Here is a 27,862-nt window from a genome sequence, read left to right as displayed (position 1 = left end):
CGTCCAATCCCTTTGCTCTTTGGGCAATACAATATGTTCAATTCAATTCACGCCTTTTATAGCTATGTTTGTGCAGGTTGGCAGATCTAGGAGATCAGATTAAGCGGGCGTAAATAGAATTAATGCCAAGCGAAGCGAGGCGAAAGTATTTTGGGGGTAGAATTTGTGAAAATGGGGAGAACGCCGATCCCCTACACCCCCCCTTAATCCATTAATGAAAAAAATGACTTTAGCAAAACGAAAAGGTCTTTTCATTTGGATAATTTTTTTTTATTCTTTATTTCTATAACTCACCTTGAAATGACACACCCAGGATTTGAATTTAGGGGGGCGTTAATTGAATTAAATGCCGTGCAAAGCAAGGCAAAAATATTATGGGGTGAAACTTTTGAATTTTTTTTCTTACCGATTTAATCAAACTGTTTTTTTCTTAACTGTTTTAACTGAATGATAATCTTTAATACTGATTTCAGAGATATCCATACCTGCTTACCTTCGGAACTAGTGGGGGATCCAGATGGTGGTGCAGGGGTTGACACACCCCCTTTCTTTGGAAAGATCATCCTTTGATTAAAACAGTGATGTCCTAGCACCCCTCACCCCCCATTATCTAGGAACCTCGGCTGGCACCCCTCCTTTTCAGTGTGAATCCAGCCCTGAGACATGTTGGAGATTCCCACACTGACAGTTTCCTGCAGATTTTTACACAAAAGCAAATCAATTTTTGATTATTTCGAATTTTTCACAGAAATTATTGTAATATCATTGCGAAAGTATTATTGTCCATGGGGTACCAATTTTTATGGTTTTCGTGGGTAGACCAAACCACAAAATTTAGTTCCCAACGAAAAAGAGATTCCCGCTGAAGTTACTTCAAGTGTATATTGAAAACCTCAAAACCACGAATTCAAGAATCCACGAACTTGTGTTTCTTTCCTAATCCACGAAAATTGGTACCCACGAATTAAAGTACTTTCACAGTAACCAAAAGCCTACCACAAATCATACATTTTTTTTTTAGGGATTCTAAATTTTTCTTTCAATTTTGTGGGAGACACCCACATAATGATTGAGGGTTAACAGATATGGATATGATCTTCAGATCAATAGTATCCATCTTCACACACATTTGCAAATTTTGTTTCATTTCACCTTTTTCACAACTTTTTAAAGCTGTCCAAAAATTAATTTGCAAATACATTCAAAAACTTTGCTTAAGAAAATAGTTTCCTAGATGTGCATAAGATTAAAAAAAAAACCAAAACAACAAGATGCTTATTATCAATTAGAATTTTGAATTTTTCCTGAAGGACCAAAAACTCCAAGACATGCTCAGTAAAGCACACAAGGGAGGGAAAGTATTTATCATAATCCCTGCTTGATATGAAAGCCTTATATGGAGGAGCTGACTGCAAGTGACATGTCACATAATATTTTCTAGTTTTGCATTGGACAGTAAAGGGTGAAAAATAGCTTCCCTGAATTTGATCTTTGACACTTTACAGGGCTTATCATTTTTTTTTAAACTGCAAAAATTTATACCTATGAACAAGTTTACTTAACAGACTCGGCAAAAATTAGGAACCGTAAAAATTAATGTGGTTACATTTCTCTTTGTAGATGGTCCAAGTAGCTCTCAGTCAATAGTATAAGGGAAGATATCAGTCAGATAAATAAATTAAAAAAATATTTTTTACAACAACTTTATTTATTACCTATATTTACCTAAATACAATTGATCATAAGGACCTGTATAGATTGTAACACCATTGTAATTGTTTTTGATACATCTTTCATATGAAAATGGATTAATGTTTCTTTCTTCAGCAAGTTTTTCATCTATTTCTTCTTGTTCTAACAGTTCTTTTGTGACAACACGTGCCTCAAATGGCATTTTCATGGCAAGATACTTCAATTTCCTCTTAATCTGATCGTAATCTATATTGCCACCAATTTCAAAAATAATTCTTTCTGCCTTTACTGGATAGACATAATGGTCTATTGATCCTTTAGGATCACTCATTCTTTTTCCAGCGCCCTTTTTTGTTACTGGTTGCCATGGTTGAGAGATCCTCCATGTAGCGAAGGATTTGTTTTCTGTTAAAAAACGGTTTACTACCAAACGTATCATATTAGTATGTGTCCATTTCAACCGACCACCTCCCAAGGCCTAAAAACAGAAGATTAACACAAATGTATAAGAAAAATAGAATAAAATATTCTTTTTATGCCATGAAATAACCTGCCACTTTGACAGTGTAATATGACTTTATGCACCATCAGAACCAAAGAATAAAAAAAAGATTTCTCATATCATGTTGGTAAAATCAGTTAAAACTTCATTGCAATGCACTGCACATTATCATTTCAAGGGCAGATAATTTCAATTTTCTAACATTCTAATGAAAAAGTCCCCAACATATCCAGTGATGCAGGGATTAAACAGGACCATTTCAAACAGAAATGACTTCAAAAGTGAAAGAATATTGGAAGATTGGTAAGCATTTTGCCTGATTCTCACAAAGACTTATACCAGTACTTAAAGGTCATATCATAATGTTACTGATACTTGTTATTTAGACATACCATTAAGTTATAGGTATATGTAATGGATGAAATAATCCTTATTCATGTATTTACATGAACTACAAGTATTTAACCAGTATATTTACATGAACTACAAGTATTTAACCAGTATATGTACATAAACTACAAGTATTTAACCAGTATATTTACATGAACTACAAGTATTTAACCAGTATATGTACATGAACTACAAGTATTTAACCAGTATATTTACATGAACTACAAGTATTTAACCAGTATATGTACATGAACTACAAGTATTTTACCAGTATATTTACATGCATTACAAGTATTTTACTAGTATATTTACATTTTAAAGTCTTTCAGTTCAAATTTTATACAAAAGTTACTAAACAAAAACTTAAATATTACAATATAATACTAAACTCAATTCAGAAGTCCATGTAATAAAAAGTTAAATTGTTAAAATCTTATCAAATATGTACCAGGTATATATGCACATAGAAAGTTATTCATATTCAAAAGCACCATTACACAAAAGAACTGACAGGCATATAAACAATTTTGATGGTCTATACATGTTAACCTTTTGATGGTCTATACATGTTAACCTTTGGAACAGTGATTGTGTCTAATGTGGGAGATTTTCATGTAAAAGCAAATTTTTTTAAAAGAGTTCTTTAGGTTAAAATATTCAATTTTTTTGTATTTTTCAATGAAAATGAAGTATTTTTTTCCAAAAATCTCTCACAAACCTTACATTTTTATGTAGGCGATTCTAAATATTGGAGTATCCTCCACTTATTGGGAAAGTGTGAATAGGTATGAAGGTATAAAAATTAAGAGACAGCTCATAAATAATCATATGTAAATAAATTGGTACCTGAATTCCAAACTTTCCATAGATCAGTTTGTTGTGTACCAGCTCTGGGCCTCTCATTCTATCCAACTCTTTTGTCATTCTCTGGACCCCCAACCCTGGTTGAGTTTGTGGAACCTTTTCAAACACAGACAATCTCCATCGTAAGTTTGGACTAGGAAGTTCTATGTCTATATCAAGGAAATGAAAAAAAAAGAAAATTTCTAACTTCATTAGTTATTACATGTTATTTCACAAAAATGTATTTATTTCAAGGGGAGATCATTTGTTTGAATTCAACATCCTGATGAGAAATATATTTAAAACATAAAAAAAACCATTTTTCAAATGTTGTTGCAACAGACCTGTTAATACTACTTGACAACAGTCCATATTTTTCATTCTATGAAAATGATCTGTAAAATCCTGAATTTTATGAAATTTTAACACTGGCACTATGGAGATATTCATAATCCGTAGAGCATGCATTTACTGAGAATCCATATAAGTAAACACCTCTGTTGCAATGCTGTTTTAAAACTGCAAATTACATTAGACATCTTAATTCTTATTTAAATCTTATGGGAACCCATATTCTTCAAGTACTGTTTTAAAAAAATCATTTGAAAAACAAAGAGATCAGTGATCATACATTTTGTACATTTCAAAATGAACCTCACTAAGTTGTAGGATAAAAGTGAAAAAGAACATCGACTCGGTGATTGACCATGCAAATGCATTTGAGTATACCTCGTTTTCTGACATTGTAACCCCACATTATAATCTTTGTTTTTCTACCTACAATGTAGAAACAGAAACATGAGAAAGTGTTAGAGGTCAAAGCTAATTTTACTACAACTGCCATACCTTCCTCTTTTTCTGGTACTTTTAATTTCATAAATGAAGCTGTCTGTGTAACACCATGCCCTGAAAACAAAACACAGGATATATTGATTTTATCAATATACCTTGTAATTTACACCAAAATTTGGGCAATACATTTTCACAATTCGTTTAAGAGTCGACGACTACTTTCTTGACATGACAAAACAAAATATTGATCAAATGCAAATGTCTGCAATTCAAATAATACCAAATAAAAAAATAAATAAACCTTTGATGAAAGGACAATCAAATCATTTAGACATTAAATTATAAGAATTGTGTTTTAAATTTTGCCAAAGTTATGCTGGCATAACCAACTTTGGGACAGTTTATACTTCGTGATTCATGAAGCTTAAACCGCCCAAAGTTGGTTATTTCGCTTAACCTGGTAAAAAATTAAAAATAATCTTTAAATAACATACACCTTTTTTTGTATACATTTGTATGACACTATGAAGAATGTATGACAACATGATGAAATATTAATTGAAAATTTATACATGTAATTTACAAGTACTGGCACCAGGGACTTATATTATATAACACTCCCTGCTGGCACCTGTAATTCTTTATACGGTATCCAATGTTCCTATGAAATTATGTCACCTCTTCAAATATTTCCTTCATTTATTTTCTTTGATTTTACCAAGTAAAACAAAAACTTCTCAAACATATATAAAAGGCAAACAGACTCAAAGGGAGAATGGAACCAGGGCAAATGGACTCAGGTTAATTACTAAGGTGAAGAGAACCGATACATCATGAACTTGTTCCAAAAGTTAGAGGAAATTTGGACTAGACCCACCAGTCCTTGTTACCAACATTAAAATCCAAATAATTAAGCCCTCTTGGGAGGCTTATTCTTATATTGCTGGGTCGCCTCCAGAAGTGAGAAATAAATGTCAGATCAAAAATTGTCTCAGTCAACATCATGATTATCTGGACTACCAACACTGGTCTTCCTCTCTTATTTCTTGTAGGAGTCAAATTCAATGTTGAAAGTTATTTTTTTCTAATGGACGTATTTACACTTGTGGGCGACAATGAAGAGAAAAATGTATTTTCCTGTCGTTTTCACACTGAATTCTCCTCAAAGATTAATAGCAAGCACCGCGAAGCCGTGTGAGCTTTACAGCTATTACGTGTACTTTCTAAATTTCCCTTAAGGTTCCCCAGTATACTAATGAAAAAAAAGTCAAGTCCCGGAAATGACAAAAAGTGACTGTCCTTACGGAGAAAATTCATGATCTCCTTCAATCAAACAAATAAAAAAATATAGGTTGAGATTACTTTACAGTAAAAATAAATCTTTTCTGATAGTTGTCAAGTCTTTCTCTGTTTTTTTAATTTATCTAAAGAAGTGAATATGATGTTTTAAAAACTTCGGGAAACACATGGATGTACATACATGTATCTCCCCTGTTCCACTGTTGCTGTTGCAAAGAACCTAATCCGCCTTAGAAAAAAATATAAGTTCAATTATATTATCAAAATCGAAGTATAGCTTTTCTCAGATAGGAAAGGCAATCATTTTCTTGTTTTGAATTTGCAGCTGTCGTCTGAATTTTGTTTATGTCACATGATATGTGTAAAATATTCCCACCATCCGTGGAGAACTGTAATATTTCCAGTATCTGTACAGATAGATCTGACTGACCAAAAATGAAATGGATGTTGCTTGAGAAGCCTTCAGGGATAAAAAAAATGTAAATTATTGCAAAGTGCTATAAAGTTATCGAGCAATTTGAGAACAAGAGGAAAGAGGGTATGGAATTGAAATATTTAGGGGAGAAAAAATTTCATCTTTTTCATTTATTAAAAAAAACTCCCCCATTAATTAACAAGACACATTTTCAAATAAAAATATTAATTTCGCGTGCTGTTTAAAGATAAATAAAAATGTTGCACTTGCGAAGCAAACATTTTTCATCCAGATCAACCCCCCTCTTTGTAATGTCCTTTATTATTTTTACGAGTCCCGCACAGACGGTATATGTATGGTAAAGCTCATGGTGCTCACTGATTTAGGAATTAGGCATTACCTACTCCATATTAACATCACAATGTAAAATTACAATGTTTTCTTGGATACAATACATAAGAGATTTCAACATACGTGAGAGAGACTCTGTCAATGATGACACTGATTGGTTTCTCTGATGGCAAAAGGTTGTTTGGAGTCAAATTTTGGGTATTTCTGAGCAAAATGACAAGTGTGAATTACTTAAGTTAACTTAAGGTAGTGCTTGTGACCAATACTGAAGTTGCAGACTCCCAGAGAAAGTGCGAAGCAATAATGTGAAAATTGGTGATAGAAATTGAAAATGCGTACATTTTGTAATTAAAAGTCGGTGTTTGGTGCAGATACCCCGACAAATCGGGACAAGAGAGCTGACATTCATGTTTCTTCAAAGTCAAAAAAGTTCGTACGGACATAAGAGGAAATTTCCTCGTTCCAAACATTCAACAGATTAGGCGGAATAACCGAGTCATACAAAAAAGCGCCCGGATTCGTCCGAGAACGCATGGGACAATAATAATAAAAAAAAGCATCCGGGTTGTATTTTTGTGTTCAAATTACAAAACTGTAATGGTTGCGGAGATATGATATTTACTAAGCCAGAAAATATTTATTTACATGTGTATCAAAATATCCATTTACAAGTCAGGATTTCTAGATTCTCTATAAAGTGACAAAACAAAACCCAAAACATGTAAATGAATTTTAAGAAATAAAAGTTGTAAATTTTTGAAGAGTAAAAGAAAGTTATTGAGACAAAATTACACAAAACTTTAAAATAATATATCCGAGACATAAAACCAAGATTAAATCTATATCACAAAAGCATCGCCTATGAAGGAGTAACCAAGGGAACCAATGAAGCATATTCTAAAATCAATTCGAACTAAACATTTAGCCTGGATTAAAGTTTAAAAAAAAAACAACGAGACTGGATAGAATTATTAACACAGTTTAAAACTCTAGAAAGTAAAACGATATTATAAAAGTAAAACAAAAAAAATGTAAGTAAAGTTTTTTTCTATAATGCATGAAATACTAAATATATCACAAAAGTATCACAAAAAATACCACATATCCAGTATATTGATAAAAGCACTAAAACATCATTATGTACAAAGTTGCTCACATCGGTAACACAATGTTCAAGAAAACTTCAAAGATGTTGTTTAATTGTACTCGATTCTCTCCTTTTGGTTAGGTTTTAATTCTGCAGTGGCTGTTATTTTTTAAATTTTTGTCATGACATCAATTGATTTAATGTAATTTACTCTCTTTCTCGTTAAGTTTACGAACTTCTTGAAGAGTGTGTTCTTTTCGGTTTCATTTTTTGATGCCTACACAATTTCCGTAATTTTCTGTAAATTTCTCCGCCCAGGGCGCAAATGCGTAATTACATTGGCTGTGCAGCGCTCAGCGCTTGTTCCGGTATAGGAGCTTCACAATTATGTGAATGTTATCCACGAGGTCCGCGATAATTTTACAGATTGCCAATTTGGGGACACCTTTAAAATATTGTTCATCGACTAGAACGAATTGTTTGAATTTACTGGAGCAATATTTTTTTTAAGGCACCCAGACACGTGTTTTCAGGGAGTCATGAATGAAGTGAAACATTTGAAAAATTCCGGTATACAATATTCCCTATTCGACTCCAATTCCATACCTTTCAAGTCGAATTCGACATTATCCACAGACAGAATGTACGAGGTCATCAGTATATAATAGTTTTATAATTCGGATCACCTTCACCGACGATCAGAGGTTTCGCCTGAAATTTGCCCCAGATGTCTTGTGCATAGAAAAACAGTGATGTATGGAAAGCTGTTGTGGAATTTATTACCTGTCTATTAATATTACTAAATCATTTATTAATATCAATAAATTAATTATTGATATTAAAGATTAATCATTGATATAAAACAAATTGTCATTTATTGATATCAATAAATATAACATATCTATTTACACGTTAGTAAATAAATATTGATATCAATAAATTTTACAATTTATCAACACGTTAATAAATATTTATTAATATTTATGAAATCATTAATTAATATCAGTAAATAGATCAATGATTAACGTGTTAATAAAAAGTGGGCCACTATTGGGTGTTTAATCGTGGTCAGAAAAGTGTTTGTAATTGCATATTTTATTGGATATTGCGGCATGCATAATCCAAAATAAGATTTAATTACACGTTAATTAATATTTCTTAACATAATTCCTTCAATTTATCGATATCAATAAATCATTTATGCACATGTTGATAAATATTTATTAAAATGTTGTTAAATATTTATTAATATCAATAAATGGGAAATAATTTCCACAACGGCTTGCCATAGTGATTGATCAAATAATCCATGAAATTTGAGTTTAGTTTAGTTGAGTTTGCCTCTTAAACAACTTTAAGTTAGTTTAATCTAGATACGCATCTGGATACCAGCAGTGGAATAAATCCTGATCGTGAATGAAGAAATTCGAAAGAATAACAATTTAATAATGTAATTATAAAAAAAAAATTTAGTTAAAATTCCTTTGTTGCTACCATAATCAGGAACTTTATAATAGATCTGATATACATTTCCTGCCATAATGTAATAAAAATAACATTCGGGCGCTTTTTATTTCTCCCTGGCGCGTCTGGTCGCTTTCTAGTATGACCAGAATTACCCGGATTTTTTTCTGGACTTATCATTTACTGTTAAGAAAAAGTCAGAGAAAACCTGATATGGAGCCTGAGAAGACCAAAAAACTTCATGTCCATAAAAGAAATCCTCACGATTCTGGTATTACTTTAATTATAATCTTTACATTAACGGTTATTTAAATAATCATGCACATTATCGTAAGTGAGCAGTCTTCTCTATGAACATAGCCAATCACTGTTTCTGCATGGACATAACTGTCACAGAGTGACACTGACAGACGATGGCATTCAACTTGAAATCATGCATGCCAGACCTACCTTTAGCTCAATTCTGGGTTTAAATGGTTGAAAATTATTATAAAAACTTCTATCAAAATGTCATCTTTGCAATATGGATTAGGCATTGCTTGTATATACAATGTAAGTGAGCATCAGCATAAATGGATTTTCATTTTATCCTACCACTCAAACAGTATCCTATCAATTTTAATCAGATCAGTCCTAATTTGTACAGAATCTGGAAGTACAACAGTTCTCCACAAATGGCTGCAATATTTTACACATAACCTGTGATGTAAACTAATGCACATCAAATATTTTTGACACATCTGACAGCTTAAATTCCTAAAAGATGATAATTGCCTTTCCCATCATAGAAAAGCTATGCTTCGATTTGGAGCTAATTATTTTCTGAGGCAGGTCAGTCCTTGATCAGCCAGTGGATTCTTGTGTACTTCCAACTCTATTCATTTATTTTTATGATAAAAAATTAGAAACGATGAAGTTATTTTACTGAAACTTTATCTTTAACAATACATTTACAATTTATTTGTTTGTTTATAGGAAATTGTAAGTTTTCTCTCGCCTAAAAACCTTTGGAACAGCTCACTTGGGAGAATCTACTACATTATCATTGTCTCATGTGGAGATTTTTACGAAAAAGCGAATTTTGTGGTGTAAAAATTCAATTAATTAGTATTTTCACTGAAAATAAAGTAATTTCAACCAAAAGCCTCTCACAAATCTTACATTTCTATGTGAGAGATTCTGATTTTATGCTCCCAGTTTTTTCCCTTTTCTTGTTTGTCTACCCCGGACTTGACATTTTATGAACAAATTGTCGGGTATTTCTAGAAAAGCAGACGACGCTTACCCTACCGGTATACCTGGTTCGTGGAATCCGAGATGCTCATTCACTTTCGTTAATTTGTATGTATTATTTGAGTTACTTAATGTTCTTTGTTGTGTTTGTCAGTTTTCAATGTCTGGTTTTTGTCCCTGGATTACATTCTTTTGATTTCTGCTAGAATGTTGGTTTCCTTGATTACTCTTTCATGTATTTAGTGTGAGTTACCCCAGTTGTGGGAAAGTTAACTGGTATGAATTTCTTTGAAAGGACAGAAACTCTTTTGTGACTTGAGGGACAAGATTTTTTTTGTTTGTTTATCGGGGATCATTAATTGAAATTGATATTCATGTACATGTACATTTTGTATGTAAGAATGATAGGGTTCAAACCACTTCCCAGTGCTAGATATTAGCAAAGAGACAAATGAACTTGCAATTTTTTAGTGTAGCACTTAAAAATCTAGCTTGGAGTGTTGGACTAGTCTAGTGGAAAAAAGTAGTTATTCCCTTATCAATTGATATTACACCATAAAACTGTACCAATCAATGGCTGTTGTAATTTTTATGATGGATATTCAGTTACATGTAGTACTGAAATTGCAGTGTATTTTTTTGTACATTTTCGGAAAATACTTTAGCCCCAGTTTTTGGTAGAGTTCAAGTTGCTCATTCGCTTTCGTTACTTTGTATGTATTATTTTGGTTGTTGTATGTTCTTTGTTGTGTATGTCTGTTTTCCGTGTCTGGTCTTTGTCCCTAGATTACATTCGTTTGATTTCCACTAGAATCTTGGTTCCCTTGATTACTCTTTGGCATATTAAATAAAATTGCAGAGGTAATTTTAAATAAATGCCATAAAAACTGAATATTGTTGCAATCTATACATGTACATTTGTAATTAACTGTAAAATGTCTTCAAAGTCTATGAACTACATTTTTGTACTACATGTAGTATGTTACAAACAAATGTAACAGCCATTCCTTTAAATGATAAATCTATAATTTCTAAACTTTAAGTTCTAGGCAATGACTTATTGATCAACCCTAAAGATTTTCCTGATGTAGTATTGAGGGATATCTTGGAAATTCACCATCCAGATAGTGATTACAGGTATATAAAGTAGATCCTTTTGCTTACAAGTGGGCTGGATCTTAATTTTAAACCTGCCAAACTTAAGAAGATGAGTTGCATCATGGTTCTTGCTGATTTATTAGATTAATGTATATACATAAACGATAGGTGATCACAATGTGGATATGATGGAATGATTATATATTTGGAAGGCCTGTAACCGAAAAATTGTCATTTTGTGCCATTTTTGGTCATTTTTCGCTGGATGTGGGACTCACCTGGGGTAAGATAGCTTGAACACTGTAAAGGCCATTGAAGCCAAATAAGGTTCAGTATAGTTATGAGTGGAAGGTCAGTGGTCTCCAGAATGGTCACTAATTTTTTTTTCAATTTTTGGCCAAGGGGTTGACATACATGTAGTAGCGTAACTTACAGTGGTGAGAAACATCATTCTTGTTCAGATTCCAAATACATTTGTATAATAGAGCATTTTCGATCAATTCTGTCATCATGAGAGACTAAGAAATGAGCCCAATCCCTCTTCTTCAGCTTTCAAGTCAATATTTATCAATCAATCTTTATATGTTAGTATAGTTTTAAAGCACATTCTAAGCACATTTAAAGCTCTATCCTTAGCTAGAAATAACACAGCCAGAACCCATAAAATCAAAAAACATTGACACATTAACATGATGAGAAGGTTTCAGGCTTTTTTGCCTCAATTACAATTATAATTAGAAATATCTAGTACTGCTTCACAATGCTTCTTCTACATTGATTTTTCAGTCGACTACTGCTACAAGTTACAGCTTTACCTGATGAATTCACCCATAAAGGTATCTTTAACTTTTTTTTTAGTTTTAGTCACATTGTACTAGCAAGGTGTGTATGTAGAATACTGCTTAGGTATTGTCCTGTAGTTAGCTCTTACTTGTATAAATTTACCAATAAAGGCACTTTTCAGCTCACCTGGCTGAAGGCCATGTGAGCTATTGCCATCACTTGGTTGTTGTCGTTTAAAAAATCTTCTCCTCTGACACTACTTGACCAGTTGGAAACTGACTTGGTATGAATGTTCCTTGGGGAATCCTGCATAGAACTGTTGTGGGGATTATTGAAAGAACATGGCCGCCATCACTAAAAATAGAACCTAGGGGTCAGACAGTAGTTTTTAACATATATTTCCAAAACTGTTAGGTTTAGCTAAATTCTGACACAGGTAAAAGTGTTCAGCATGATGAGGTCTATCTGTAGTCAAATTTTCGTTCTAATCTGTTTAGCCATGTTGAAGTTATTGCCCTTTTTCAACATTTTTTGCTATTTTTAATGTAATTTCTTTCAAAAATCTTCTCCTCTGACACTGCTTGACCAATTGAAACCAAACTTAGTATGAATGTTCCTTAGGGTATCCTGCATAGAACTGAAGTGGGGATTTTTTATCTGTCAAAAAAACATGGCCACCACTACTAAAAATAGACCAAAGGGGTCAGACAGTAGTTTTTCCCAACCGTTAGGTTTAGCCAAATTCTTTCAATTGCTGAAATGATCCTTATTGTTAGGCCTGAAAAAGTCTCCAGGGATAAAAGTTGTCAGACGACTCCTTGTAAGAGTTATTGCCTTTGAATGGTGAAAAATTACCAGGTGAGCAATTCAGGCTCCTGGGAGCCTCTTGTTTGTTTTTGTAAATCTTTTGCTTGTGTGATTATTCAGTGATAATTGCTAGTTAATTTTCTAGGTACTTAATGGTTTTCAGTAGATTTTTGGGTTAATGGTTTGAATTAGAAAATGACTTTGCAAGCAGTTGCTAAAATGCTAAATATTTGCCCAGCGAATGCTCAAACTTTTTACTTGTTGACAATATGTAGACATGCATTTGATAAATTTTACAAAATTATTCATAGAATTGTTGATATATGATAAACCTATGTTGCCCTATTCACATAAGAGTCATATGATGAGTTATAATTTTCAGTCAAATGATATCACATGGCTCTCTTATTTAACAATTTCATTAAAAGCCGATCTCACGTAGCTCTTGGGTTTCTGTCATGTCATGTGTGACATAACAGAAAACCGGTAAGGATGCGAGATCAGCATATGTTAATCATGTCACACTTGATTCATATGATAATTATATGTTGTGCTTCATGATTTTCATGTACAGTTTGTTGCTTTTGGCTGTGAGTTTTACAGAAATATGGTTTGGATATGCTAACTTTGTGTACTTGTGTTACAGATACTATAAGTATAGAACAAACAATAGCCACTTCATTCCAGCTGAGAGCTTACAACAATGTTTCTGTCAGGAAAGTTGATCCAAAGGTATTTTCTTTTATGAAAATATGGGTTACTGTAACCATATTCGTTTTTGGAATGTTTGTGAAACAAGCATGAAATAAAGTACACATACCAATGAAATTGATTTTAATGCTGTAAAATTTTGATTACATTTCAAAACTGCAAAACTTGATACCTGCAAACGAATTAATTTGAAAGAATCAAGGAAAATAAAAAACTGGAAAAACTACTATGTTTACAGTACATTGTTAACTGAACATGCTGAAGGTTTTCTGTAGCCATTTTCATAACCTTCCCATAGCATCAGATTCGTAGCCAGTATTTTTTCTGGATCCAATTACTGTCTTAGGATACCAGTTTTCATCTGTCACTTACTACAAATTCTAACTCACCATTGGAGATGCAATTTCCATTCATAACTAATTTTTAAAGAGTAATCAAGGGAACCAAGGTTATAGCGGTAATCAAAAGAATGTAATCCAGGGACAAAGACCAGACATGGAAAACAGACATACACAACAAAGAACATGAAGTAACTAAAATCATACATACAAAGTAACAAAAGCAAATGAGCAACTCGGACTCCTCTAAGAACTGGGAGCATAGAACTGGGAGCATGGACCAGGTGCACCGGTAGGGTAAGCGTCCTCTGCATTTCTAGAAACACTAAAAATTCAAGTGATTTTGATCAATAATAAAAACATTTATTTATTTGATAATCTTACCTTGTAAAATTTGGAGCTTTACATGGTCAGTATAATATTACACAATAAATGAGATTTTTGTTCAATTCTTGAAACGGTACTTAATTACTTCTCTGTCTAAGAATCGGGCAAAATGTATATAAGGTGTGGCACATAAAGGAAAAAAACACAAAGATTTTATTGCATTAACCAATTAATTATACCTGATAACCGCCAGAAATAACCGTTAAAATGTTTGTAAAATTTGCCTTTTTTAGATATTGATAGGTCAAATTTAGTTGAAATGCACTACAAAAACATGGTGGGAAAATTTTCCTGCACTCTTTCTCTATATAAGCAGTCAAAAAATATCTAGGTAACAGATGCTTCAGGATAAACTTAAATAGCTTTTTGGTTGTTTTCTAGATGTACTGAATATATTTTAGACAAAAATGACTAAATTGTGGAAAATGGTATGCCACCCATTGCCTGATTCTTACATAGAATGATGGTACTTAATTGATTGACTAATTGATTATTCCAAATTAATGGATTATCAGTTTTTGCTGTGTGGATTAGTAGTATCGAAGCCCTTTCTGTTTAGAAAGAATAAATGAGGGAACCAAGATTTAAACAGTAATAAAAAAAGTTACTCCAAAGATAAAGACTTTGCATGAAAAATAGACTCACATAACAAAGAACATGAAAAAGCCCCCCTTTCCCCCCCAAAAAAAAAAAAAAAAATACAGGGAATCAAAAGTAAATGAGCATCCAAGACTCCACTAAAAGTTGGTAACATGGACCAGATGCACCGGTAGTGGTAAGCATCCTCTGCTTTTCTTTGGTACGATGAGTTACTTTTAAAATGTCACAGCTGTGGGTAGACAAAGACGAAATGAAAACTATGACACTGTGAATGTAAACTTATTATTGTTACATCGCTGCTCTTCACATTATTCTGTAAATGTTTTACAGTCAGTCACACTTGATTTGGTGGAGCTACAGTACAAAGATCAGTACTTCAGTAGAAGTGATTTCTGGAGGTTAAGAGACAGCCTTACCAACACATGTGCCTACTTAAACCAGAAAGTAGAGAGTTCTGATATGAGGTATTATTCATTTACATATATAATAAATGTTAATTATATGGATTAGATTGTTTATGCTTTGAGTACAGCTATTTCTAAAAATCAGGCAGCTTCTGTAGAAACTGATTTATTGAAAAAAAATTTTCAGACTTTTTTATGTTTCTCATTTATTTATATCTATAGTTCTGTGTAAAAGAACAAATCAGTTTTTGAAAGTAAAAAGGGTCAATAGATATTTATAGTTAAGTATTTTATTTTTATATTTTCTATTTAAATTTAAAGGGTTATCTCCCTTCATAATTTATATGAACAGATCAACATCTAGAAACAAGTATAAAGATTATTATTTTTGTGCCGATCTCAATCCGAATTACAATAACATTTTGTGGTTTTTCTAGCACGAATCACCCCCTGTCTGGTTCTTATAGCTGTACATAATAGATATAATTTTCCTATCAATTAGGCTGCTATGTTTCCTATTCTGAAATATATGTTAAGTTCCAATTTATTTAATATCTTTGCTGTTTGATATTCTTAAATTTGGTCTATAATATTGTAGTTAGATAATACACGTATATGCATGTTATAGCTAAATGGAAATTGAGAAGAGTGAAATAAGAAAACATCCTTTGTTTTTTAGTCCCCAGATAAGTAAAATGCAGAAATAAATCTAACAATATCCCAGCAAATGTTGTAAGGGTAATCAAGGGAACCAAGGTTATAGCGGTAATCAAAAGAATGTAATCCAGGGACAAAGACCAGACATGGAAAACAGACATACACAACAAAGACTATAATGTAACTAAAATCATACATACAAAGTAACAAAAGTAAATGAGCAACTCGGACTCCACTAAAAACTGGGAGCATGGACCAGGTGCACCGGTAGGGTAAGCGTCCTCTGCTTTTCTAGAAACACCCGCCGAGTTGCTCATAAAAAGTCAAGTCAGGGGTAGACAAACGAGGAAAGGAAAGCTATGACCCGTTGAATAAATCAGTTTTCATGGTGCTGATGGATACACCATAAAATATATTTTATTTATTTCTTTCATTAAATAATCAGTTAAGTTAGTAGTGTTATTTTTCACTATTTAATGTTACAATCAGCTTTATGTTTGTTTACTCTATGAAACATTGAGTAATGCTATTATTAGATAAAGAAACATAAAATGAAACTAGGTCATAGGTCATCATCGCTTGATGTGAACCTAACTTTGTCACACAGGATTCAGCTCTTTAGCTCTTTTCAATATTTTTGGTTGAATGATACACAGGCAAAATTATTTCACATGATTTTCACATGAATTTGACATGAATTTCACCTGAATTGAGCAAATAAACTAAGTGACAGAGTTCACGTGAAATTCGGGTGAATGGAGCCTTCATGTGAAATTCACACTAAATGTTAACATGAAATTCGTGTTTAGTGAATTTCACATGAATTTCACATGAATTTCACATGAAGCTAGATTAACATGAATTTCACGTGAAAAATATTTGCCTGTGTAACCTCCACAAGCTCTTTCCCTTCAATATCCCAGGTAACTCTTTCTTTGTTTTCTTTCAGAGCTCAAGTTTATGAATTGTGGTCAAAAGGAGAAAGAGTAACATGTGGTGTCATTTCTTCAGATACTAGGGTTAGTTCATTAAAACCTGTCTAAAATGAATATGGAATTTAAGCAAAAGTCCTGTCTTAAGCAGACACTTTTGTAAGTCTTTCATATCAGTTTTATTATATTTTAGAATTGGGTTAAAAACTATCCAAAAAAAATGGATGGGGTTTATTTTTTTTGTGAAAAGACTTTTTCTGTTTCATGGTTTGATCTATTAATTGCATCAAACACTGCCTTGTTATGCTGAAAATCAGTACCCTCCCAAAAAAAAAAGGTGTTCCATAATACATTTTTATTTTGTTGCTACCATATTTTTTTAGGTTGTTTTCCGATCATCTACAGCTGTGATACAGATCTTTATACAGATGAGTTCTGAAATGTGGGATTTTGACATCTATGGAGACTTGTACATTGAAAAAGCTGTAGATGGGTTTCTTACTGACTTGTTTTCTAAATGGAAGGTGAGTATTTTTGTCGTAATTTTTTATAACAAAGATTAAAGTTTTCATGATTTGTCTTGAGTAGTAACTTTAGCCATCATAGATTAAGTAAAGCTTTTTTTAGATTACAAATTTTATGTAGATTGTAGATGGATGTTGAATCCATGACTTACCAAATTCCTTGAAGTATACACATTTTCTGTTAATTTACCAAAATTCACCCTGGGATTTTGGTTGAACAATTCAATTTCTTTGAATATAAAAATGAAATATCAAGAAAAAAACAGAAATTTCTGCACAACATAAATCTTCCAGAAAGTCACTATTTTTATAAGAAATACCAATAGTTGTATCTTAGACTAGGAAATAAATGGAATTACAGTTCTGTTTAATTCTTCTTAGAAAAATGTTCTGTCATTTTTCACTAAAAATCACTTTACATTGTACAACCAGTTTTTCTCACTTTGTCAACCTTCTTCATTAATGATGAATTTAAGCTATTCAAAAAAATGAAAATATGTACTTACCCTCCTCTGCATGAATTTAAGGTGAACTATGGGAAATTTTTCCCGCCATTTTTTAGTAGTACATTTCAACTAAATTTGATCTATAAATATCTTAAAAAGGCAAACTTTACAAACATTTTGGTGGTTATTTCTGGAGGTTATGAGGTATAACAATGTTCCATGATGCCTCCTCAGGCTCCTTACCCTCCATATCACATTTTTGGACAATGAAATAAAATCTTTTTGTTTTTTTTTCTTTGCGTTTCCTGGATTCTTAGATAAGTGGTTAAAGGGCTGGTAATGATATATATATTTTATTAATGTTTTTTGCAGGATCAGAATTGCCTGCATGATGTCACTATTGTTCTTTTCTCTAGAACATTTTATGAGGCACAGTCTGTAGGTGTGTAACTAAAATGTCTTTATTCTGGTATTGGAAGAAAAGTCAACATTTACCTGAAACAAGCCTTACATCACAGGCTCTGCAGTTGAATATTAAATTTTTGTATTATCATGTATATAGCATGCTGATATAAAACTGTAAAAAAATATATTATGATGAGATTTAATTTTGCTGATTCTGTGAGGAAAAAAAATAGTCAGGGAAAATAAATGGCTGCAAATAAGTCTCTGTATAAGTTTATGGAATACATAATTGAGAGAGTTGAAGTCACAATTTTAAAGAACCACATCATTGAATTAATAACTTAAATGTCAGTAGGAATTTTTAACTTTTGATCTGAAGATGGTTTTACACAAGTTTAAGTATTACACTGTATGACAATTGTTTTCTTTGTTAGTATACTGTAAACTAGTTTAAAGTGCTATTGTTCTTGGGTTACCAATTTTCGTGGTTTTAGTGGGTTTTCTATACAACAAAATTTGATTCCCAACAAAAAGGAGATTCCCATTGATGTGTATACTGAAAACCACAAAACCACAAATTCAGGAACTTGTGTTCCTTCTCTAATCCACGAAAATTGGTATCCATGAATTAAAGTACTTTTACTGTATTAATTTTCGTTAATTCTGTCAGGTGAACATAATCAAGGGTGTAAACTTACGCAGTTTATAAAAAAAATAATTATCGTTTAATAGTGTTGAAAATCAATAATTTTATAGGTACTGTTTTTTTTTGCGCTTATTTGTCTACTGCAAAGTAGCAAAAATAAGTACATCACAAAAATTGATACACTTACAGTAATGCATTACAACTACTTGTACATGTTTTTTATACATGCCTGTATATCCTGTTGTTGTTGTCTTTTTCAGAGGAGTTTCCACTGAGTATGAGGGATTGCCTTTTAGTTGATTACAAAGGAAGGTTTTATGAAGATTTTTATAGGTAAAATAGTTGTCTGATAATACTTGAAATCAGGAATTCAAGCTATGTAAACATTTATATTATTCTACAAACATCTTTTTTCCTAAATTCTTTGAATCTTTTTTTTTAAATATTGAAAATCTAACAATTTAATTACTATCTAGGAATTTTTTCACAGAAGTTATAATTTTTGCTGTTTTTGCAGTTGGACCTGAAATTAGAATAGAAATAGATTTCACAAGAATAAAAAAAAAATGTCGTTATATATACAACAGGTAACTCTTATTGAAATCTATGGGAAAGTAAAATGATAAAATGTTGTGAAAAAAAAAATTATGTGATTTTTTCATGTTTTCAGTACTTCCTGCTTTATCTTCCTGAATATTGTTTTAGTTAGTAGTGACTAATTTTGCAAAACAAAAAATGTTCTTCCTGATATGCAGTGTACAGTGCAATTCTTAGCATAATTCCAAAGGGGAGATAACTCTGACTGATTTACTATGTAATACTCTGCTACCTTTTAAGAAGCCTCTGGTATTCAGAATATGAAAATTTACACAAGGCATCAGCATTATTCACTAAGAGTATGTAAATCTCTTTCCAATGAAATGTAGTAATTTGCATATGGAGTAGAAGTTTAGTACTGAGTTTGACAGTGGAGTTAAATCTTTGAGAATGCTACTGACTATTTTCCTAAATGGGAGATAACTCTATTTATTTCAATTAATACTTTCCAGAGTGTCCTTCAAATAAATGGGAGATAACTCTATTTTTCAATTAATACTGTCCAGATTGTTTTCAAATCTATATACTTTCTAGAGTGTTTTTCAAATCTATATACATTTTTTTTAATGCAAGCTTTCAAAATTATTCTTTTTAAACTAATATTATTTTGATTTCTATTTCTGATGACAGAATAATTATACAGAATGAGAGATATGAAGACTGGACAACAACAATAAAGAAACTTAGAAGATGTATCAATCTGTATCAAGACTATGTACTGAAATACCATGAACATCCAGGGGAAAAAATACCTAAGGCCTACAACTCTACCGCTGCTCAGGGAAACTTCTTAGAAACGCTCAATATGACTCTAAACTGTATGTATGGATAGACAGATTTGTTCATTAGAAAGCTATACAGCTTGATACCTTTGAATACATAATCACTGTACTCGTAGTATGATATAATAAGAAAGAATACTCATTATTTTGGCTATTTCTTGACATTAAAGGTTAAATGATCAGTTGATGGTAGAATTATGCATTTCAAGTCAAGAACAACTTGAACTACATATATGCAGTTTGACATGCCAAATACTTAAAAGCACTAAATGGAACTAAAAAACTTAATGATTAAAAACTCATTTTAGTGTTTTATGTATAAACAAGAAAAAAATAATAATATTCTAGAAATTAGTATTGCATTGTTTATAATAATCTTTTTACCAAGGTAGAAGTAGTTTAAAAATAATTTTCAGACTTTCGGTATGTCATGAATATCACAAGAAAATTAAGGAAATAATAATTATGTATTGTTTATTTGACAGTATTTGAGAAGTATTATTTGGACAGAAACTTTGACCGTACCGGTAAAGTAGCAGTAGTGATTACACCTGGGCCAGGTGTGTTTGAAGTAGACAGACAACTTACCAACATCACAAAACAGAGGACTATTGATTGTGGTATGTATACAGTTTACTTAAATTTAAGTAGCTGTCTTTATAAGAATCATGCAAAATCTGAAAAATGTGATTCACCCCAAAAAAAGGCTATATATTTTTATTTTTGTAATTAAATTGTTTTATGGGTCTGTACTATGGAATGGGTAATTATTCTTTCAAATTTGCGTGCTCTTAAGAGATGATCAACATTGAAAATCCAATAGATTCTATTGTATTTTAGTGTCATTTACAGAGTTATCTCCTGTAATTGTAAATCTACTGTGCATTCTATATTATTTTTATCTCCTAAGATCACGGGTTATATGAAAAACTGAATGTTAGTTTATGTTTACTAAGGCAATTCAAATATAATATCAAAAATAAAAATATGTAGGCTTTTTACCCATCTATCACATTTTGCATGATTCTTAGCTTAGACTAATTTGGTACTGTGACTTCATGAACATCAATTGGTCTGCATAATTTCAAATTAGAAAAAAGGCTTTGATGAAGGAACAGATCTTAATTTAACAAAAATCAATTTGAAATTAAATTACTGTATTTTCCAGACTATAAGTTGATATTTTTTTCAGCAAAGTGTCAGCCTCGACTTATTGCCCACTTCGACTTATCTAAGGATTTTTCAAGAAAAATGTTCATCAACAATGCATTTCATTAAATTTGTTTAGTTCAGTTTTGTTTGCTTTAATTCAAAATTTATGGTAAACTGCAGTCAACGAAAGCTGTCACTCAAACAGTGAAACTGGCGATTGAATTTGAATCTTATTGATCATTGTCGCTATCCTTTAGGAATTAATACGATGATTTGTACAATAAGGATTGTTTTTCATTTCTGACCAAATTATGCTTGCATAACCTACTTTTGAACTGTTAATGCTCGTTTATAAATCTTGAATATTCATAAAACACTTCACGTTTCATGAAGTATCAACTGCCTCAAAGTTGGTTAGTCAAAAATTCAAACCAATCCTTAAATGACTGATTCATGGCACTAATGTTTTTGATAGGGTATGTTATTGTTATTGTCTTTCTATTTGGTGGTTATTACATACCTTCCTTGTGAAAGCTTTATCATCAGTATCATGCTATGGAGTTTGACAAACTTAGTATGTAATAATAGAATAATTAATTGGAAAGAGTGAATAACCAAAATATTATCATGAGTGCCAAAGAATGCCTAGATTTAACGAGTGTGTGTTCTTGACAAGACTGATCATATTTTGGTTATTCACGATAACCAATTGATTATCCTATTTATTATATAGATTTCTTCTGTTATTCATTGCTATTTTCAACATAAATTTTAAATTTTGTGTATGGCAGATAGATATTCATGTGGTGATGTTTTGCGAAATTACAGAATTTATTTCACAGGGTGAATTATCAAAAATTTTTACACAGGTAACATTTGGTAAATCACTGCTATCTATATAATAAATAGTTTAAAAAAGATGTATATTTAAGTTTGAAGGTTACAGGTAGTTTGGGCAAATTTCAACTAAATCAGAAAATGATTGGTTGGTCACAGCGTTCTTAGGTACATGCAAAACATTTGTTTCAAAATATTATAATTTGTGACTAAATAGAAGAATGTATTGCATCAAATAAGATAATACATTGTATTGAATACAGGTATTTTTAACTTATATAAAGTTTTCTGATTTTTTATTTTAAAACCAGTCTAATTACATGTACATTTTACAGGTGTTGGAAGTGACTTGGTTTGTATGGGAGAACAACCACTTCATGCTGCTCCATTGTTTAAGGTAAATCCTGTAAAAAACTTTAATAAGTGCAAAAACCGTCCAGTTAACAATTTCCATAAGTACAAAAATAGTGTTGGGATTTTCTTAAAGAAAATACTATTAAAAATAGAAAAACATATCCGTAAAATATAGAAATAAAACAATAGAACGATAACATATACATTATACAGAGCAAGTTAAATTTGACATATTTTTTCATATTATGTACAGCTAGAATATGTTATTTATTTGTTAATTTATGCACCAAACTCCATACAATTCATATGACCTTGACAGACAACTTATAAAGTCAAACGGATATTTCTAGATTTTTACTCTTGATATAATAGTGATTTGGTCAGACATGCCTCAAAATAATAGTGATTTGGTCAGACATGCCTCAAAATAATATCACCAATTCTAATGTTGCATTTAAGGAAAAATTAGTGTAACTCTTTTTCATTATTGAATGAGAAAATCACAATTACAATGCTTGTCCATAGTTAATTTTTGCCCAAAGGAAGAGATATTTGAATTTTCCAGTTCCACAGTAAAAGTCAGAAGTCTGATCTTGAAGTTGGAGATGACTATAACATTCCTCACTGGATCAACCACAGGTAAGTTATAGTAACAGTGGAATCCTTCTGTCTAGTAGGGTTGTATCTGGCCTGATTGCCACAAAACTTACAATTACTGAAGCCTGAGAATAAGCTTTTCTGTTTGTTATGTGATAAAATTGGAAGAAATTTATTTGAATTACCATGAAAAAAAAAGATTTTGGTTTATACTTAAAATAGGATGTGGAAATACATTTTGGCCATTGTGATTATACAGTGAAACCTGTCTAAGCCAAACCCTTTTTCTTCAGTTTACACAGGTGTTCAGTTTAGACAGGTATTCAGTTAAGACAGGTGTTTTAAAAATACATTGAATTTGATCCATGATGATTTTTAAAAACGTCTGGTTTATACAAGTTTTCATACCATTCAGAGTTTAGTTAAGACAGGATTCACTGTAAGACATAAATGCTATTGAATTCATAAAATTTTATTTCCATTTTTCAGTTTCTACATTTCCAAACATCAAATACAAGCCAGACTTCAAGGATCTTTTGTACCAAGAATAAAACCACCACCAGAAATAGTAAGTCTGTTTTATATACGTTTAGTAGAACTCCAAGAGTTTCATGTCTGGCATAGTATTATTACATTTGTGCATTTTTTAAAGTTTTTATTAAAATCAATCTGTCAGTAACACATCAATTTGACAGTATTTTTCTTAAAAGGGGTTCATTTTATTCTGAATGGCAGATGTTAGAGCTATGGTAGATTGCAGAAATTCGGAAAATTTGCGATGTAATTAAGTGAAATACTTATTAATTTTATAAATATTCTATAAAAAGTAAAAGTCTTTGAAGTTGCTAATAGTCAAGAAGTAATTAAAAAGACAAATAGCATACTCTGCTGAAAAAGACCAATGATGATCCCTAAATGAATTTCTAAATTAAATGATACCATTCATCATGTCTAACAATGGTATGATCTGTGTATGGCTTTTAGCAAAAAATTCTAATGTACAATGAACATGCTTAATTATATAGATGGCAGTGATATACCCAATGCTCCCTGTGTAACAATTTTCTATAATTCACACTGTGAAATTAAGAGTACTCAAGGGAACCAAGGTTCTAGTGGTAATCAAAAGAATGTAATCCAGGGACAAAGACCAGGCATGGAAAACAGACAAACACAACAAAGAACATAAAGTAACTAAAATCATACATACAAAGTAACAAAAGCAAAGGAGCAACTCAGACTCCACTAAAAACTGGGAGCACTGGTAGGGTAAGCGTCCTCTGCTTTCTAGAAACACCCGCCGAGTTGCTCATAAAAAGTCAATTCCAGGATAGTCGAAATAGGAAAGGAAAACTATGACACGTTGAACAAATCAGTTTTCATAGTGCAGATGGATACACTGTAACGATCCACGAGTTCATGATAACATAACACCACTGTAGTGATGACTTCAATCTTGTAGCGACATAACCCTGTTCCAGAAGCCTATTTGTTTGAATTCTAACGTGATAGAAAAAGTCTGCGTAGTTTCAGCAAGCTCTGGCATAACATATGAGTTGTGATATGAACACTCTATACGCAGGTGCTGAAGGGATGTTGGGACAGATGAAAGGAAAGTTGACAATTCGGAATGAAAAGTCATCATGTTTGTTGTAAAGTTTGGTCCATAGTTTTCCTTTACTGTCGATTTCTAAGTGTTGGTCAAGATATGTGGCTGACTTCACAGTGTCTGTAGTATCCTTTATCTCAAGTTCTTTGGGGTAGATGTGATGTATCAAATCCCCAAAACTGGGATGGTTTAAAGATAATATGTCATCTATATGGCGGAAACTGAAACCAAAGGATCTAGCTAAACGATATTATTTCTTTCGGATCAGATCAGCTATAAAGTCAGCCTCATTAGAGTGAAGGAAAAGGTCAACCAGTAGTGGAGCACGATTTATTCCCATTGGAATGGCAACTGTTTGTTGAAAAATGTGTCCACCACACTGGACAAATAAGTTGTCAATTCAAAATTCCAGCATTTTGTAAACATCTCCTGTATATTTGGAAGATAATTTGGAATTATTTCTTACAAAGTATGGATTTGTCTTTGAAATATGGGGGAATTTTGTTGGTAACGTTTTTGTGATGGAGGATCTTAGCCAAATTAATTGTATGTATTCCGTTGTTGACAAACAGTAGTGGAAGAAATGATCATTTTTTCTTCATCTTGACTTTTCACACAAACTGGTCTAAAGAATGGAAACCAATATCTAAAATGATGGCAACTAGTCTGTATAATGATGAGGTAGGGTCAGAAACAGCAGTGTCAAGACTTCTTTTGTAAAGGGAGTGTAGTAGAGTGAGAGGTATAGAATAGAGTTTGGTTCTAATGTGATGAAGTCCAAGAGGTTTTTGTATGAAAGGATGGAGACATCATGTAACTTAGGTGACATATAGTGGCAATGGCCATGACTCCTTTCCCGTCTTGGATTTTTGTCAAATAAATTCATCACATTTATGCTATTATTATATTGGCTTGAAAGGTTTCCTATACTTTTGATTGACTCAGTAATTTTACTTTTGCACTTTCTACTGCCAAAACATCACAAAATATCAATCCTATGTTCACAAAATTTATATTTAACATTGAAAATAGCAATGAATATTTGAGGAAATCTATATAATAAATAGTATAATAAATTGTTTATAGTGAATTACCAAGATATGATCACTCGTGCCAAGCACGCATTAAGATTTAACTGCAGCATGGAACAAGCTCTACACAAATTTAGGCATTCTTCAGCACTTATGATAATATTTTGGTTATTCATTCTTTCCAATTATTTTTCCTATTAATCCCCAATCTAATTTGCAGTACAAAAACCTTTGAAAAGGTAATTAGAGACTCGCTAATTGTTTTTTTTTTTATGCGGGAAAACCATTAGACTTCCAAACTCGGGGTCTTGCATTAAATCAAAATGAAATGAACTTTAACATTATAGGTTATATATAGTCATTTAGTCATCCATCGATATCTTTTTCATATGCAAACAATATTTTCTCGTAACTATAAGTATATTGTATTTGAGCAGAAAAAGTAGTTTAAATGGTTTCCTGTCAATAATCTACCGAATCTTGTATGACACAAGTATCTCATTCATGCCAATCCAAAGTGAAATTTATGAGTTCAAGAAGTTGCTAATCAGTTAGTGACTTAAAAATTATACTTAAAGGAAAATATAGTAACATTTTTGTTTCAGACCATGTTTCACCCTTCACTTCTCTTTGGCTGTGAGTCTCTTTGTAATTAGGAGTGTATTATGGTATACTCTGCCTGTCCATCCTACTAGTCCCTGGTACAATAATTCAAAATCAGTTTTAACAATATTTGTAATTTTATATAGCCTCATTTTCTTATTTATCAGTTTGGTATTCTGCTGTCTGTCTTGCTGTTTTTCTGTCCTTTTTATCCATTGATCCAAATGGGGAAGAGGGGAGTATTGGGTCCTTTTAGTAGGTCATTTATTAAGTGGTTGACTTTTTGTTATGATGAAACAAACACCCCTTTTGTTTTTGTCTCCATGTGTTCGTATTAGGGTTATTGTACTTTTAAGTGACAAAAAGGGGGATCAGGTATATCTCATGCTTTAGAACAGTTGTTTATTGCAATACATAGAAGAGAGCTTTGCTATCTTTGCTTGTGTTAACCATAATTTATAAAATTCTTCTGAAATATGTTAAGGCAGATTTTGTATTCAGTGAAAAGATTTTAAGAAAAGATCTTTTTTGAAAAGCTCATTTGATCTAGTCCTGTACAATATTTAGCAAACTTACTTGACTTTTACATACCAACCATGTTTGGCAGATTGAATTGTTGTGAATTTTGCTTACCCAACTGGTTCCTTTTTATGGATAATTACAAATTTCCTTTGCTGCTTTGATCCTGACATAATTAGTTACATAATTACCATGGTTACTGTTATTGAATTTTAGTTATGTCTATCTGGAACCTCTGTGTTACTTAGCATTTCTTTTTTACTGCTTTATCTGGTTGTTATTTCTGACATACATGTACAGTAGTAGGAAATGTTTTACATTCTAATTTTTTGTTATTTTTTTTAGTGTGGGGAATAGAACTGTAGCACCCATTCAGGCAAATGAGCCACTAAGCATTGGATCAAATATGATTTTCATTTTTTCATAAGATTAATTTAAACTGAGTAGAGCAATACTTTTATGAAAACAGCCTGAGTATTTATTGATCAATGAGTATATGTTATTGAAACAGTGTAATTGCTTTTTCTTTTTGTTTTTTTTTCTTCCACATCCATCCCTGCATACAAAATGTCTATGGAGAAAAGTATGAGAAGTGAATAAAAAAATAATTTAGGCATGGAAAAGGCAACAAATTAACCATTACAATATTACAAACTATATGTCTCCCCACTTTGTTAGGGAGACATATAGTTTTTTGCTTGTCCATTTGTCCATGTGTTCCTCACAAAGTTTGTTAGCACAACTCCCTTGAAATTACTGAACCAAATTTTAGGAAACTTTGTTTATAAGCAAGAACATCATATGTTATTATGCATAGTACCAGGAAATTTTGATATCCCAATTTTTGTAGGAGTTATGCCCCTTTGAACTTTGAAATTTGTCTAAAATTCTCATCATTACCTTGTCAGTTCAAATTCTCTGGAACTACTGAACAAGTTAGGGCAACTTCTCTGCAGCCTCTCAACAGAATTTTAT

At 31.8% G+C, this 27,862-nt stretch overlaps 2 protein-coding genes across 9 annotated transcripts in view; one reads left to right on the top strand and one right to left on the bottom strand.

Moving 5' to 3' along the window:
- Positions 1-1,687: 1,687 nt before the first annotated feature.
- LOC148607399 (large ribosomal subunit protein uL16m-like) lies at positions 1,688-6,777 on the bottom strand. Its single transcript, XM_088546607.1, has 4 exons — positions 6,624-6,777; positions 4,274-4,333; positions 3,431-3,597; positions 1,688-2,170 (listed from the first exon to the last, which is right to left on the bottom strand). Exons 1-4 carry the CDS (start codon positions 6,691-6,693, stop codon positions 1,712-1,714), a joined length of 756 nt encoding a protein of 251 aa, XP_088402733.1. The 5' UTR covers positions 6,694-6,777; the 3' UTR covers positions 1,688-1,711.
- A 2,202-nt stretch (positions 6,778-8,979) lies between these two features.
- The window catches only part of LOC148607397 (GATOR1 complex protein DEPDC5-like), a 59,412-nt gene continuing 40,529 nt past the window's right edge, over positions 8,980-27,862 (top strand). For all 8 annotated transcript variants that reach the window (XM_088543966.1, XM_088543965.1, XM_088543964.1 and 5 more), the window contains exons 1-14: positions 8,980-9,106; positions 11,112-11,205; positions 11,953-12,002; positions 13,403-13,488; positions 15,123-15,256; positions 16,803-16,872; positions 17,169-17,309; positions 18,128-18,197; positions 19,067-19,139; positions 20,034-20,221; positions 20,671-20,805; positions 22,510-22,571; positions 23,094-23,167; positions 23,615-23,693. In XM_088543966.1, the coding sequence (XP_088400092.1) occupies positions 9,049-9,106; positions 11,112-11,205; positions 11,953-12,002; positions 13,403-13,488; positions 15,123-15,256; positions 16,803-16,872; positions 17,169-17,309; positions 18,128-18,197; positions 19,067-19,139; positions 20,034-20,221; positions 20,671-20,805; positions 22,510-22,571; positions 23,094-23,167; positions 23,615-23,693 (1,314 nt within the window). In that variant the 5' untranslated portion in view covers positions 8,980-9,048. The remainder of the gene's footprint in view (positions 9,107-11,111; positions 11,206-11,952; positions 12,003-13,402; positions 13,489-15,122; positions 15,257-16,802; positions 16,873-17,168; positions 17,310-18,127; positions 18,198-19,066; positions 19,140-20,033; positions 20,222-20,670; positions 20,806-22,509; positions 22,572-23,093; positions 23,168-23,614; positions 23,694-27,862) is intronic.

The sequence above is a fragment of the Perna viridis genome, chromosome 9 (genome assembly GCF_037379345.1).
Source record: "Perna viridis isolate PV_CMFRI_1.1 ecotype Kerala chromosome 9, ASM3737934v1, whole genome shotgun sequence".
Taxonomy (NCBI): domain Eukaryota; kingdom Metazoa; phylum Mollusca; class Bivalvia; order Mytilida; family Mytilidae; genus Perna; species Perna viridis.
The sequence above is the reverse complement of the archived record's forward strand: the minus strand, read 5'-3'. Positions and strand labels throughout refer to the sequence as shown.